Source organism: Puma concolor, chromosome D4, assembly GCF_028749965.1.
Source record: "Puma concolor isolate L17-30 chromosome D4, mPumCon1.1.hap2, whole genome shotgun sequence".
In the NCBI taxonomy this organism is placed as follows: Eukaryota; Metazoa; Chordata; class Mammalia; order Carnivora; family Felidae; genus Puma; species Puma concolor.
This window is the reverse complement of record NC_141679.1, coordinates 85,993,838-86,006,500: the sequence shown is the minus strand read 5'-3', so window position 1 is coordinate 86,006,500 and position 12,663 is coordinate 85,993,838. Positions and strand designations below refer to the sequence as shown.

At 50.5% G+C, this 12,663-nt stretch overlaps 1 protein-coding gene across 4 annotated transcripts in view; it reads right to left on the bottom strand.

The window, feature by feature from the left end:
* The window catches only part of MVB12B (multivesicular body subunit 12B), a 220,972-nt gene that overhangs the window by 66,048 nt on the left and 142,261 nt on the right, over positions 1-12,663 (bottom strand). The window contains exon 8 of one of the 4 annotated variants that reach the window (XM_086684036.1): positions 5,510-5,705. The exons of the other annotated variants lie outside the window; for them this stretch is intronic. Coding sequence (XP_086540162.1) covers positions 5,605-5,705 — 101 coding nt within the window. The 3' untranslated portion in view covers positions 5,510-5,604. Of the gene's footprint in view, positions 1-5,509; positions 5,706-12,663 lie in introns of those variants that run through there. 4 annotated transcript variants of the gene reach the window in all.

Sequence of the window (12,663 nt, the reverse complement as noted above, 5' to 3'; positions counted from 1 at the left end):
AAAGGTTCTAAGACGCCCTTAATGGGATGCGTATGTCATTGTGGTTCAGAGCCCCAAGTTCAACTTGTTATTTATTCAAATAATTAATTACTCTTGTATCCATCGAGCAGTTTGTCATGACACATTAATGACTTGATAGACTTCTATGAACTGGTGAACACAGAACAGCAGAGCGTTTTTATCGTCATTTAATTTTAAAACGATCCTGTGTGAAATTATCTAGTCGTGAGTGATGGTAGCATAAAGAACAGACTCAGCAAAGCCCCTTTTGGATCATCGCTTTATTAATGGTAACGTCAGGGAAATGAAAAATGCTAACATTGTCATATTCCGCTGCTGGGTGGAGATGAATGGCTGGGGGACGGGGCGAGGGCTCCCAGCGCTCACTGCCAAGAGCAGGAGCCCCTCCTGGCGCCCGGCCGGCGGGGACCCCAGCCTCACACACCCACAAGCTCCTCGAAACCACCTCCATGCCCGGGCTCCCTTTCCAGTTTATGGCTCTCGACGTCTATTACTTTGTGTGTGTGGTCTTTTTAAAAAAAATTTTTTCCCCACTTGAATTTTCCACTAGCGATCTAAAGCACCCTCACGAAAACATTTCACTTTATTGCTTTGAACATTAAATGTTATTAATCCAATAGAAAAACGTTAAAGATATTGCTGTCACCTTTAAATGTGAAATGATATTGGGCGCTAAAAAACGCTGGGTTAGTAGAAAAGATGTTCCCTTAGTTTTCAAGTCTTGAGATAACCGTTTTGGGTTGATGATAAAATAATATTTCTACATGGCTCACAGCACAACATCTGCTTAAAAGACACTTCCTGTTCAGCTTTTTTTTTATATAGCGAAAATTGTTTCTCAATTGTTTTAATTACAAACTTGGGACTTTATGCAAACTACTCCGTGGCAGTGTGATTGGAAGACAATAGACGCAGTCCCTGATGAGCCCCGAACCAGCCAGCGGGCGGAATCGAGGGGGACTCTCTGCCGGCCACGTGCATTGGCGCGTCCACTGGGGACGCAACACAACAGGCAGTGAGGCATTGTTCCCGCCACCCCCCCCACCCCCCAACAGAGAAGAAAGAGTGGATCTCTCTCCCCTTACAAGCTTCCTGCTTCTGTTTCCCGGATCCCAGTGAGAAGCTCTACCACCCACCTGGATGTCTGATCCCGGGGTCTGGGACAGTAGGGACTTGTCCCCTATCCCCTCCTGCACCTGTCATCAGTACTTTAAATCCCAAAGAGGGGGGCGGTGGTGGCGGCTCACAGTTAGTTGAACTCCTACTCTGTGCCAGGCCCTGGTCTAGGGGCTTTCTGTGTCTTGATGGATTTCTCATGACAATCCTGAGTTATGTATTGTTGTTACTCATTCTCATCACCCCCAGCCCCCTCCAATTTTACACAGGACGCTCCGGCTAAGGGCACTGAGGCAACCTGCCAGGAGCACACGGCAGCAAGACGCAGAAGCAGAATTGAATCGAGGAGCTGCCTCCCTCCCACGACACCACAGAGCCTCTCGATCCTCTCTGGACCACAGTCCTGGCCATGGGGGATGCCCGCCCCTCTGGCCCTGACATCGGCTGCTCCGCGTCACTCTAATCTCCTACTAACTGTCACAACTATCAATGTGGTCTGCGTTGAGATGGGGTGCGTTGAGATTTGATAAACAAATCCAAGGACCCGGGAAGGTCCAAGCCAGAGGTTTAGTTTGGTGCCTATTCTCTGGAATGCCTTCCTTTTCCAGGTGGAGACACTGGGGCCCAAGTGCTCACGACTTCCATGGGGACGTTTCCAGCAAAGTGGGAGCTGAAGCCCTGGTCGCCCGAGGCCCCAGGCTGCCTCCACCCAGGACCTGCCTCATGTGCAGGGAGCATTCGCAGGAGCACAGCCTCACTTTGCCCCCTCAGGGAGGTGTGAACAGAGCCACTGAGAGCACACGCAGCGAGGTGGGGGTGTGCCAGGGTTAGAGACCGTGCGGTGGCAGATTCGTTTGGGGGACTGCTGGGGCCTCTCAGAGAGACTGGCAGGCATCCTCTAGAGCAGCTGAGACGGGTATATGATACTGTAGATGCCACAGGCAGGAAAAAAAAAAACATAGTGGTTTCAAATAGGAGCCCCCAAGTAGAAAGTCCAGACGGGTAACGCAAATGGCAGGAGACACTGCTTCTCAGGCAGGGCACCTCCACCTGGGGAGCCAGCCCACGGAAAACAAGCCCTGAGCACAGGAGCCCTCTCTCTGGAGAGCAATCACGTCTCTGGAGATGGTGCCCCTGTGGGAGAGGGGCTGGTCCAGACAAGCGAGGGGGGTAAGGCAGGCATTGGTAAGCGTGGCCTTTGTTGGCACTTTGAAGACAGTGTCTTCACCTGAATGTGAGACAGGAAAGCATCAAAGCCTTTGAGGAGAAAGCAGGAAAAAACCTTTTTGACCTCAGCCGCAGCAATTTCTTACTCAACACATCTCCAAAGGCAAGGGAATTAAAAGCAAAAATGAACTATTGGGACCTCATCAAGATAAAAAGCTTCTGTACTGCAAAGGAAACAATCAACAAAACTAAAAGGCAACCGACGGAATGGGAAAAGATATTTGCAAATGACATATTGGATAAAGGGCTAGTATCCAAAACCCTTATAAGGAACTCACCAAACTCTGCCCCCGAAAAACAAATAATCCAGTGAAGAAATGGGCAGAAGACATGAATAGACACTTTTCCAAAGAAGACATCCAGATGGCCAACAGACACATGAAAAGATGCTCAACGTCACTCCTCATCAGGGAAATACAAATCAAAACAACACTGAGAAACCACCTCACACCGGTCAGAGTGGCTAAAATGAACAAATCAGGAGACTATAGATGCTGGGGAGGATGTGGAGAAACGGGAACCCTCTTGCACTGTCGGTGGGAATGCAAACTGGTGCAGTCGCTCTGGAAAAGTGTGGAGGTTCCTCAAAAAATTAAAAATATAATTAACTTATGACCCAGAAATAGCACTACTAGGAATTTACCCAAGGGATACAGGAGTGCTGATGCATAGGGGCACACGTACCCCAATGTTTATAGCAGCACTTTCAACAATAGCCAAATTATGGAAAAGAGCCTAAATGTCCATCAACTGATGAATGGATAAAGAAGATGCGGTTTATATATACAATGGAATACTACTTGGCAATGAGAAAGAATGAAATCCAGCCATTTGCAGCAATGTGGATGGAACTGGAGGGTATTATGCTAAGTGAAATAAGTCAGAGAAAGATGCCATATGTTTTCACTCATATGCGGATCTTGAGAAACTTAACAGAAGACCATAGGGGAAGGGAAGGGAGGAAAAAGTTACAGAGAGGGATGGAGGCAAACCATAAGAGATTCTTGGATACTGAGAACAAACTGAGAGTTGATGGGGGGTGGGGAAGAGGGGAAAGTGGGTGATGGGCATTGAGGAGGGCACTTGTTGGGATGAGCACTGGGTATTGTATGGAAACCAGGTCAACAGTAAGTAATATTTAAAAAAAATAAATAAAAACATAGGTGGTGTCTTCAAAGCTGGTCCCCACATTCCAGAAGACACATCCTCTCTCTCCAAACCACAGGTCCTCAGACTTCCAAATGTGTCAGAATGACCTGGGATGCTCCCGAAAAATGCAAAAATCCCTAGCCCCAAACCTCGAGACTCTGGCTCAATGGCACCATGAGAAGCCCCAGCCTGTGCTTGGAGCCAGACAGTGCTTCCATGAGGGTCTCAGGGCTACAGTTTCCTGAAGATTTATGCACAAACAGGTCTCTGTTTACCCATAAGGACTAACTGTGGCAGGGCCAGGCAGTACCGCAGTACTGGTCACTGCTGTCACTTGGCAAAAGCCAGGCACTATGCTAGACCACATCACAACCCAGAGAGGCAAATGGGGGTCACCCTGTCTCATGGCGGTGAGAGGCAAGGGAGCCATGCTTCCAGTCCAAAGGGAGGCCAGCAGCGTCTAGCTTAGAAGGTCAGGATCTTGACAGGCCTACATAATTTAAGACAAGATGTCAAGAAATACCAATGCCAAAGCACAACCAGGCTCTCCACTAAGTGATTATTAATCACATATTATGTAACCCAACCACAGGTATCTCTTTGTTCAGATCTTCCATGGGCAAGATACCCAGAAAGGTCGTTGGTCTATCTTTATATCTGTGGTGAGTTTCTGGAGTCCTCAGGGTTTCCTTCCTTCCTTCCTTCCTTCCTTCCTTCCTTCCTTCCTTCCTTCCTTCCTTCCTTCCTCCCTCCCTCCCTCCCTCCCTCCTTTCCTCTCCTCTCCTCTCCTCTCCTCTCCTTTCCTTCTTTAATGTCTTTTATTTTTGAGAGAGAGAGAGAACAAGAATGAACAGGGGAGGGGCAGAAAGAGAGGGAGACACAGAATATTGAGCAGGTTCCAGGCTCTGAGCTGTCAGCACAGAGCCCGACACAGGGCTCAAACCCATGAACGGCGAGATCATGACCTGAGCCAAAGTCAGACACTCAACTGACTAAGCCACCCAAGTGCCCCTGGAGTCCTCAGGGTTTTGAATCGCTTTTACCCTCAACAGTAGCAAAGAAAGGTAATTTTCAACTAGCTTATGATGGTCTTTTCTGGAATCCAGACAGAAGGCTTTCTTTTTTTCCTCTCTCTACCTAACTCAAATTGAGCTCTTTATATTTTGAAGCTAAGGAACCCATTTCTAACTTGTACTGGATCCTTCAACCTTTCTGGGCTTCCCTGGGTAATGACTTCCAGCCACTTGAAAATCTGCCCTGAATTTTTCAAAGGGACCCTTTGGTCAGAACAAAGTACGAAAGGATACATTTCAGTGGAACCTAACAGCTTAAAAAGACATGCATAAGTGATTTCTCCACCACGAGGCTTTCAGAGCCACTGCAGCTGCTGGGGAGGAAGCAATGCAGGCAGGAATTAGGGGGCACCTTATGAAATGCAAGGTTCAACGGGAAAGCAGGGGCGTGTTCTTAAAAATACTGTAAAGCCCCAGGAAAGGGGAAATATTACATGAATTTAAAAACCCCAAACCAAAAACCAGAAGGGGAAACAGAAACCCTGCAGGTAGACAAAGCTATTGGCCAGTGTGGAGTGAGGGCAGCTTAGAAATGAGAGAACTCACACTCCCCAAGTTGGAAGACCTGTGGAGTAACTTCCCTTCTGGATCGCACACCCATGGTCTCCTTTATCCTAGTTTCTACCCTGTGCCCCAAAGGCTGACCCTGTTCCGCGGTCACCATGACGACACCAGAGCTCAGAGAGGTTTATGGGCCTGTTCTATGCAGCCCAGTGGGCCTGTAATAGAGCCAGGTGTTGACTATGGGCCTCCTGACTGCTGTGTAATCATTTACTGGATCAATGGAAAAACCATTTCAGCAGAGGCCTGGAAGGGACCCCTGATGCCAAAGTCAAAGGCTGCCTCTCAGGGAGAGAATGTTCAGGGCTGCTGGTGGGGGGGGGGGGGGGGGGGGAGTATGGGGGTCCAGAGGACAAGTGTCATTAATAGTCTGCTCAGTCTTTATTATGAGAGTTTCCAAATTGTCTCTGGCAGGAACACCTTGAAAGCACACCTTTTTTTGGTTTGTTTTTCTCGTTTAGTTTTTGGTGGAGAGAGGGGCTAGCCTGCTGACTGGCGCTCTCAGCTTGATTCCGGCCAGGCTGTTGGACAAACACCAAACTGTGACTTCATGTTCACCTAAGGTTGAGAAAACACAAGGTGGCTTTAAATGCCCCGCTTGTAAAATCCCAAATGGCCAGGAGCTAGGGGAGCTGTTCCAGCACACCTTTTTCCCCCCCACCGTCTCCTACTAGGAGACGTGACACTTCTCTATTTTCACGAAGACCCCCAGGGGGCCATCTGAGGTGTGATAAACACAGAGAAGGCACACACAGAGGGAGCTGCGTCCTCACCCCTGCAGCAGGCCCTCCCCTGTACTTGAGAACACAACATTCGTGGTGCCCACTGTTGGTGGAAATCCTGAAGATCAGGACATGAACTACCTTGTCATTTTGCTCAAGGACAAAGTGCGATTCCAGGTGTGGGGCGTTCGGCCAGCAAGTAGGCCCAACTGACACACAACACCTGAATTTCAGCCCAGCTGGGCTGCTCTCTGCTTTTTTCCTGAAAAAGCGGGAACCTTCTGGAGGTGATGGTTTCTTACTCTTCAAAATGGACTCCACCAAGGAGGCCAGTGCTGGTGATGGAACGGAAGAGGGCGTGAGAAAGGAGGAAGAAAATGAAGGGGCGAGGGGAGAGTGTGGACGGCCGAGAGGGAGCCCCCTGCACTTGAGGTATGGAAGGAAGGAAGGAAGGAAGAAGGACTGGAGGAAGGAAGGGAGGGAGGAAGGGAAGAAGGGAGGGAAGGAGGAAGAAAGGAAGGAAGGAGGGGGAGGGGACTCTGGATGGAGCAGCCTGCAGGGAAGCTGCTGATGAAACAACCACTAACACAGCTTTAAAGACTGGTGTTTGGACAGCACTGGTGATCAATGGTGAGCAAACTGCCCTCTGCTGAAAGAAAAAGCCTTCTCAGAGGCGAGGTGGCCTGAACAGAGCTGATCTGTTTCCTTCCTGGTTCTGAAGGTGTCTTTATATTTAGCCAGGTTCCTGCCAACGTTTTGAACATCCTGAGGTGGGGGGCGGGGTGGGGGTGGTTTGCAGGGGCAAAAATGGGAACCTCGGCCAAGCACACTGACAGCCTGCTTAGAAAAACCTTGGGTCCTGGCCCAATTCTTTTCTACATAAACAGAACTCACGGTTAAAATTATTATTAATGGTGATGTCATATACGGAGGCATTTATTTTTGTGACAACATTTATTTAAATAACTTTATAAATGACATCAGTTCTTATTTATAGAATCATTAGTTCTCAAAGTTCACCCAAATGTTTCACTTTTTATGTTCCTACATTTCGTGGGAGAATTGTGTGCTGAAGAGCGGTTTTTAAAGTTTTTTTTTTTTTTTTTTTTCCAACGTTTATTTATTTTTGGGACAGAGAGAGACAGAGCATGAACGGGAGAGGGTCAGAGAGAGAGGGAGACTCAGAATCGGAAACAGGCTCCAGGCTCCGAGCCATCAGCCCAGAGCCTGACGCGGGGCTCGAACTCATGGACCGCGAGATCGTGACCTGGCTGAAGTCGGACGCTTAACCGACTGCGCCACCCAGGCGCCCCTGAAGAGCGGTTTTTAAACTTGGGCACTTGAGAATATGGTGGGGAATTATCCTACAAAAACACTTATGGTCTAATTATTGTGTTCGGAAGAGACGTTCAAGATGACCTGTCCAAGTTTATTGTTCTAGAATCACCCATGACCCCAGAGTCGTAACACAGTGCACTCGAAGTTCAAAAATGCCCCCCCCATTCCAATGATTCAGTTGGGTTTTTTGTGGGACGGAAGACATGAAGAGGTTGGAAACCCACCACGGCCACACCGCCAGCCACTGAAGACTCATCTTTACTCTGGAATGGGAAATTCTTTTGGCCAGGGCCCAGCATTCCACTGGCCCAGCCTGGGGCCACAGTGGCCTCCAGTTAGAGACTGGAGTTCCTGGGGCCAGCTGAAGAGCTGTGAACAGTGCCCAAATAGGGAAGGTCTCCTCCAGCGATCAGAGGGACGGGGGCGGGGTGGGGGGGGGACAGGGGCACTAAAGGCCAATTTTGCCCCACCGGGCTCTACTGAGTAAGACTTGGAGGGGCTGAAGGGAAGAGACCAAAGCGGCCTGCTTGCGGGGTGGCGAGGCGAGCTGGTAGAATATTTAAGAGAACAAAGTGGAAGCAGCTGCAGGGCTTTTGTGGTTAAGGGGACCACGGGGCAGAGGAAACACATTTTAACAGCCAGACCCCTCCTTTCACACATGTGTAAAACCTTTGGAATTTTACTGGAAAACTTTATTTCAAAAGTCATCTTTGAAGTTTGGAAATAAAAGCAGAGAGGCTATTTTTCAGGACAGAAAGATGGTTTCCAACTGAAGGGACCAAAGGAAAGTGCTAATGGGTGGGAAGTCATTCCGATTCAGGGGGATGTGTTCTACGTGTTTGTCTCCGGAAGCTTTCCTCTGTGTTACTGCATTTCTTTCTCAGATGGTCCCTAATGGGACCTGAGATGTTTGTTTTCTCTCTCTCGCTCGCTCGCTCTGCCCTGTCGGTCCTGGTAAGCCCTCACCTCAGGCCTGGATGGCATCCAGGTTGATAACGTTGATGTTCCAGAAGGAAAGGGAGGCCGTGTGTGCATGTGTGTATAGAAAGCAACCACAGGAGCCTCGTAGCAGAGAAGACGCCAAGCCTGTGTGACTAACTACCTCTTCCATGAAGCACCAAGGGACCCAGAGGGCCAGCGCTGTAGCAAACAGTTCCTTCCCAGTCCGTGTGAGCAGAGAAGAAACGGTCACTGATATGTCCAACCTTGGAGTTAAAAATAAAACTCTAAACTTAAGAACACTTCATGGGCAAACGATGACTGCCACCCCACCTATGAGCCCCCAGAGTCCCTGTCCTGCCCTCGCCAGGCCCCTGGCCCACCCCCGCTCAGCTGGCTTCTCATTCACCAGGGACGAGCTGGCTGGTGGGCAGGGATGCTGAGGACCAGTTGTTCGAGGAGAGCTCACAGGGAGGTGGCACCTTCATGGGTGGGATTGTGTCCATGACACCAGCACAGGCAAAATAGATGCTCAATAAAAACTTCCTGCGTTAAAGAAATCGGGATTTTATCATCCTTGTGTATCTCACAGCTGAGAAGAAAAGATGCACTACAAATGCCTTAATTAGTCCTTCCTACAATCCCCACTTAACAGAGACTGACCTGAAGCTCAAAGGGAGTGAGGGGCTTGTCTTAGGGGCAGAGCTGTTATGTGGGTCCAGCACTTTAAAATGAAACCATCTGATCTGAGAGTCACCATCCCACGCCCCACGACAGGCCACTTGTCCCAGAGAAAGAACCAGATGACAAGTTGCAGAGCCAGAAGTTGCTAAGCATCCCACAGCTCCTTTGTTTTTGGTATCAATCAGCAACTACCCTTGAACATCCTTTCCTCCTTCCTTTCCTCCTTCTTAAGAGATTCCAATTACTTTTCCAGTGATTTCGGCCAAAACACTCACCAAACTCAAATCACATCCTCTCACAGACACACACGTCTGAGGGCAAAGGCATGGGCATAGCTCCTGAAAACTGTCCCCTTCCTCTGCTGGTTGGAACACTTTCTACCTATTAACCCAGCACAGAGAGGCTGGACAGCTGCCCTGTTATTTCCAGCAACATTCAGAAGAGAACCAATGTCTTGTACCAACAAGCCAGAGGCCCCGTGGAATCTGTTAACGCTGGCTGCCCCCAAGTCACCAAACAGACTGTGCTTTACCGGGGAGCACAATTCCCTGGCTCTCAGGCCAACTCCAAGGACCTTCAGGCTTATGCACACCCGAAGCTGAGTCCTGGCCTTGTACACGGAAGGAGAGCGCCCTGGGCCAAAGGCAGGACCTGTCTTCTGTGCCTTTTATGGCCCCGAATGAAGCAGAGTGACTGGCAGGAAGTGGGGCCTCAGGGTTTAATAAATGGCTCGCTGAGAGGCCTACACTCAACTCTGGGCACTAAGCTGGGTCTGCGTTTTCACAATGCAAATTCTAGTTGGAAGCCTGCTGTAAGTGCAAGTATGTGCACACGCGTGTGGTGCGCGTGTGTGCACACCTGCAAGCCGGCACGCACACAAAAGGAAGATCCTCCACAGCACCCAGTAACGTCTTCCCTCTTCGCAGGCACTGGAGCAGAAGAAGGTGCCTCTGCTGGTCACGGACACCTCCAAAGTCTGAACAAGGCTGGCACAAGTTGACCCCCTGCCTCCCCCCCACCCCCCACAGGGGGCTGCCCGGAAAGGACCTGCCCATAACCCATAAGGGGGACTGAGGAATGAAACGGTGCAACTTTCATAGCCACCGAGCTCACGACATTCCAGGTGTCCTCAATCAAACCAACCCACACAGAATTTACACAGAGACTCTGCCAACAGCTCGGGCTCGATCCCATGGATCGCCTAATCTGCTCTTTGTATTCTGCCTGGCTTTTCATTGCTTACCTGTGCCCGCAGGTGGTGAGTTCTGGGGCATCTTTAAAGCTAAATCAGAAAGATAAGTAAATGCTTTCAAAGGACACGTGTCCTGGGCACCCAGCCCAGGCCCCTGAGCGTTCTCTCTCTTCCTCTCTCAGGAAGCCGAGACGAAGGCAGCCCCACCGCGGAGCTCCCCCTGCTTCTGTCGCCCTCATTTGAACTCCTGCTGCTTGTGGGGTTTCACGGAATCCACTCCTCTCCAAGCCATGCTATGCTCTGGTCTCCCGGGGCTGCTCCTGATTGCGGGTGGGTGGGGCTCTCAGGACCCCTCTCTCAGTAAGTGCCCCCCGGCCTGTCCCAACCACTCCTCCACCCACAGGTACACCAGAGGGTGGACCTTTCCAAACCAGTCTCCTCTCCCTGCCTCCCCAGCCCCCTCCACGGCATCTCAGGCTGTATCTCACTGAATCTTCACTGTGTTCTTGGAGGAAGCTTTTCACGCCTCCATTTCTGTTTCTACAACTGAGGGAACCGAGTGTGGAGGTTAAGAGCAGGTGCAGAGCCAACCCACCTAAGCTGTGTGACTTGGGTAAGTGAACTCAGTTGTCTGTGCCTTGGTTTCTGGAGGTGTAGGTGGGATTAAGGACGCCCCCACCTCTTCTGTCAGGGCAGAAGAGACAGTTTAGGTAAAGTGCTCAGAACAGGGGCTGATACTCTAAATGCTGGGTGTTTGCTATGAGCATCATTCACTTCCCAAAGGCAAAAGAAAATGACCAGTGTCCATTCTGGAAACCTCCGTCACCGTGCACCCCCCCCCCCAACCCTATAAAAATCAGTTTCCTGTAAATAATGCTCACATGGGGGAGGGAGCAGGGTGGGCAGGGAGGGTGCCCTTGATCCACAAGGCTGCCATGACATGACAAATAAGCTGCAGGCTGACAGTGTCTCCAAGACATATTGGAGTTTACTTTGTCGTTTGGGCTTGCCATCTGTGCCACCCCAAAGGGGGCTGGCTTCCCAGGCTGCTCTGGGAGCAAGCTGGAGCGTCCACCAGTCCCTGGACAGATCCGCAGGCTCAGCCGGCCATCAGTTCGGCTGCCTACCGCCTTCGTGGGAGCCAGGTCTTCCTTCCCAGGGATGGCCCACGTCTACGCCCCACGTGGCACAGGTAACCGGCAGTGCTCAGCACCTAATGAGCCTTCCTGCCTCTGCCTCTCTGCAGCCGCTGCCACGGCCCAGGCCCAGGCTGTTGGCCAGAGCGGAGACCAGACCGCAAGATGAGTTTGACTGCAGAGCCCTCAGTCAACTCTGACGCTATACATCAGGGAGCTGGGATGCAAAGACCGATAAAGCCAAGCACTTCCCCCGTGGAGCATCCAGGCTAGGAAATAAGAAAGCTAAGAGCAGAGCATGAAAGGCTATGACGGAATTCTGTGGAACTGTTGTGATTTACTGTGTGGCCTTGGGAAACTCACCCTCTCTGAACCTCGGTTCCTCCCTTATAAAATGGGGATCTAACAGTAATCCAACGTGCCTCCCAGGGTGGTTGCATAGATTAAGCAAGTTCACACATGAAGGCGATTTTAACTCAATAAAGATGGGCTATTCTCCCCGAAACCAGGCACTCACAGTACTTGCTCCTCCAAGGCAAAGCTGGTCAAGAGAGGACAGAAACCAGTCATTCTCACTATGGGTAATGACTCAACGGTCATCCCAGCCTGAGGACAGCTGCCCATGGGACTCAGGGCCTACCAGGCCAGGCCTTCCAGGTTCAGAAATACTCCTCGTTCTCTGGGCAGGAAAGGTAGGAAGTGGCTAAATTTGCCCAAATTAGAGGCTGTCCTTACTTCTGACCATGAAGAATGACTTTCTGTCTTCCTCTGGAAATGAGCCTTAGCAAGGAGGTGCTGTGGGCATATTCGCTGTCATCCGAAAGAAACCACGCTAATGACAGGAAACCAGGGAGGCCGTGCTGTCTGTCAGGCAGACAGCCCAAGAGCAAAAGGGCCTGCGGATCTCTGGGGCCCAGGATCGCCCTGTGAAGCGCCTGTACCGCATGCACCTGTGGCCACCGGGCCTTCTGCTGAGACCCACCTCAACGCACCAAAGAGCAACCTGCTTTCCACGGTTTGTACTGCACGGTTTTGGTGGCGGGTCACAGCAAACTGGTGAGGGGCCCCGTGCTTTTTTAGGTCCCCGACCACGTCCCCAGGCTCTCTGCTGGCACCGTGGACGTTATCAAGCGGACTTGGAGCTGGGCTGGCACGCGGGAGTTGCTCAGTGGCTGCTGACTGAATTGTTGATCCTCGCAGCCCTGTGTGCAGGAGGGACAAGGAGCCTGCCACAGACAGGTGACCGGGATGGTGCCCACCCGGAAGGTGGGGGTCTCCAAAGTCCCTGCTGCCTTTTCTACACCATGCTGTCTAGTGTTCTTGTGTGCGTCCCTGGAGAATCACCAGGGGACACGGGAAAGCTTTCAATGGCACTAATGAGCAAAATTTTGGAGTAAGGCTCTTGAAGTAATTTAAAAAAGTGAATTAGACAGTATTTCATGATGAACTCTTAAAAACTGAATAGTCTAGCAGCAGCAATCAATTCCTTTATAACAAAGTGACTA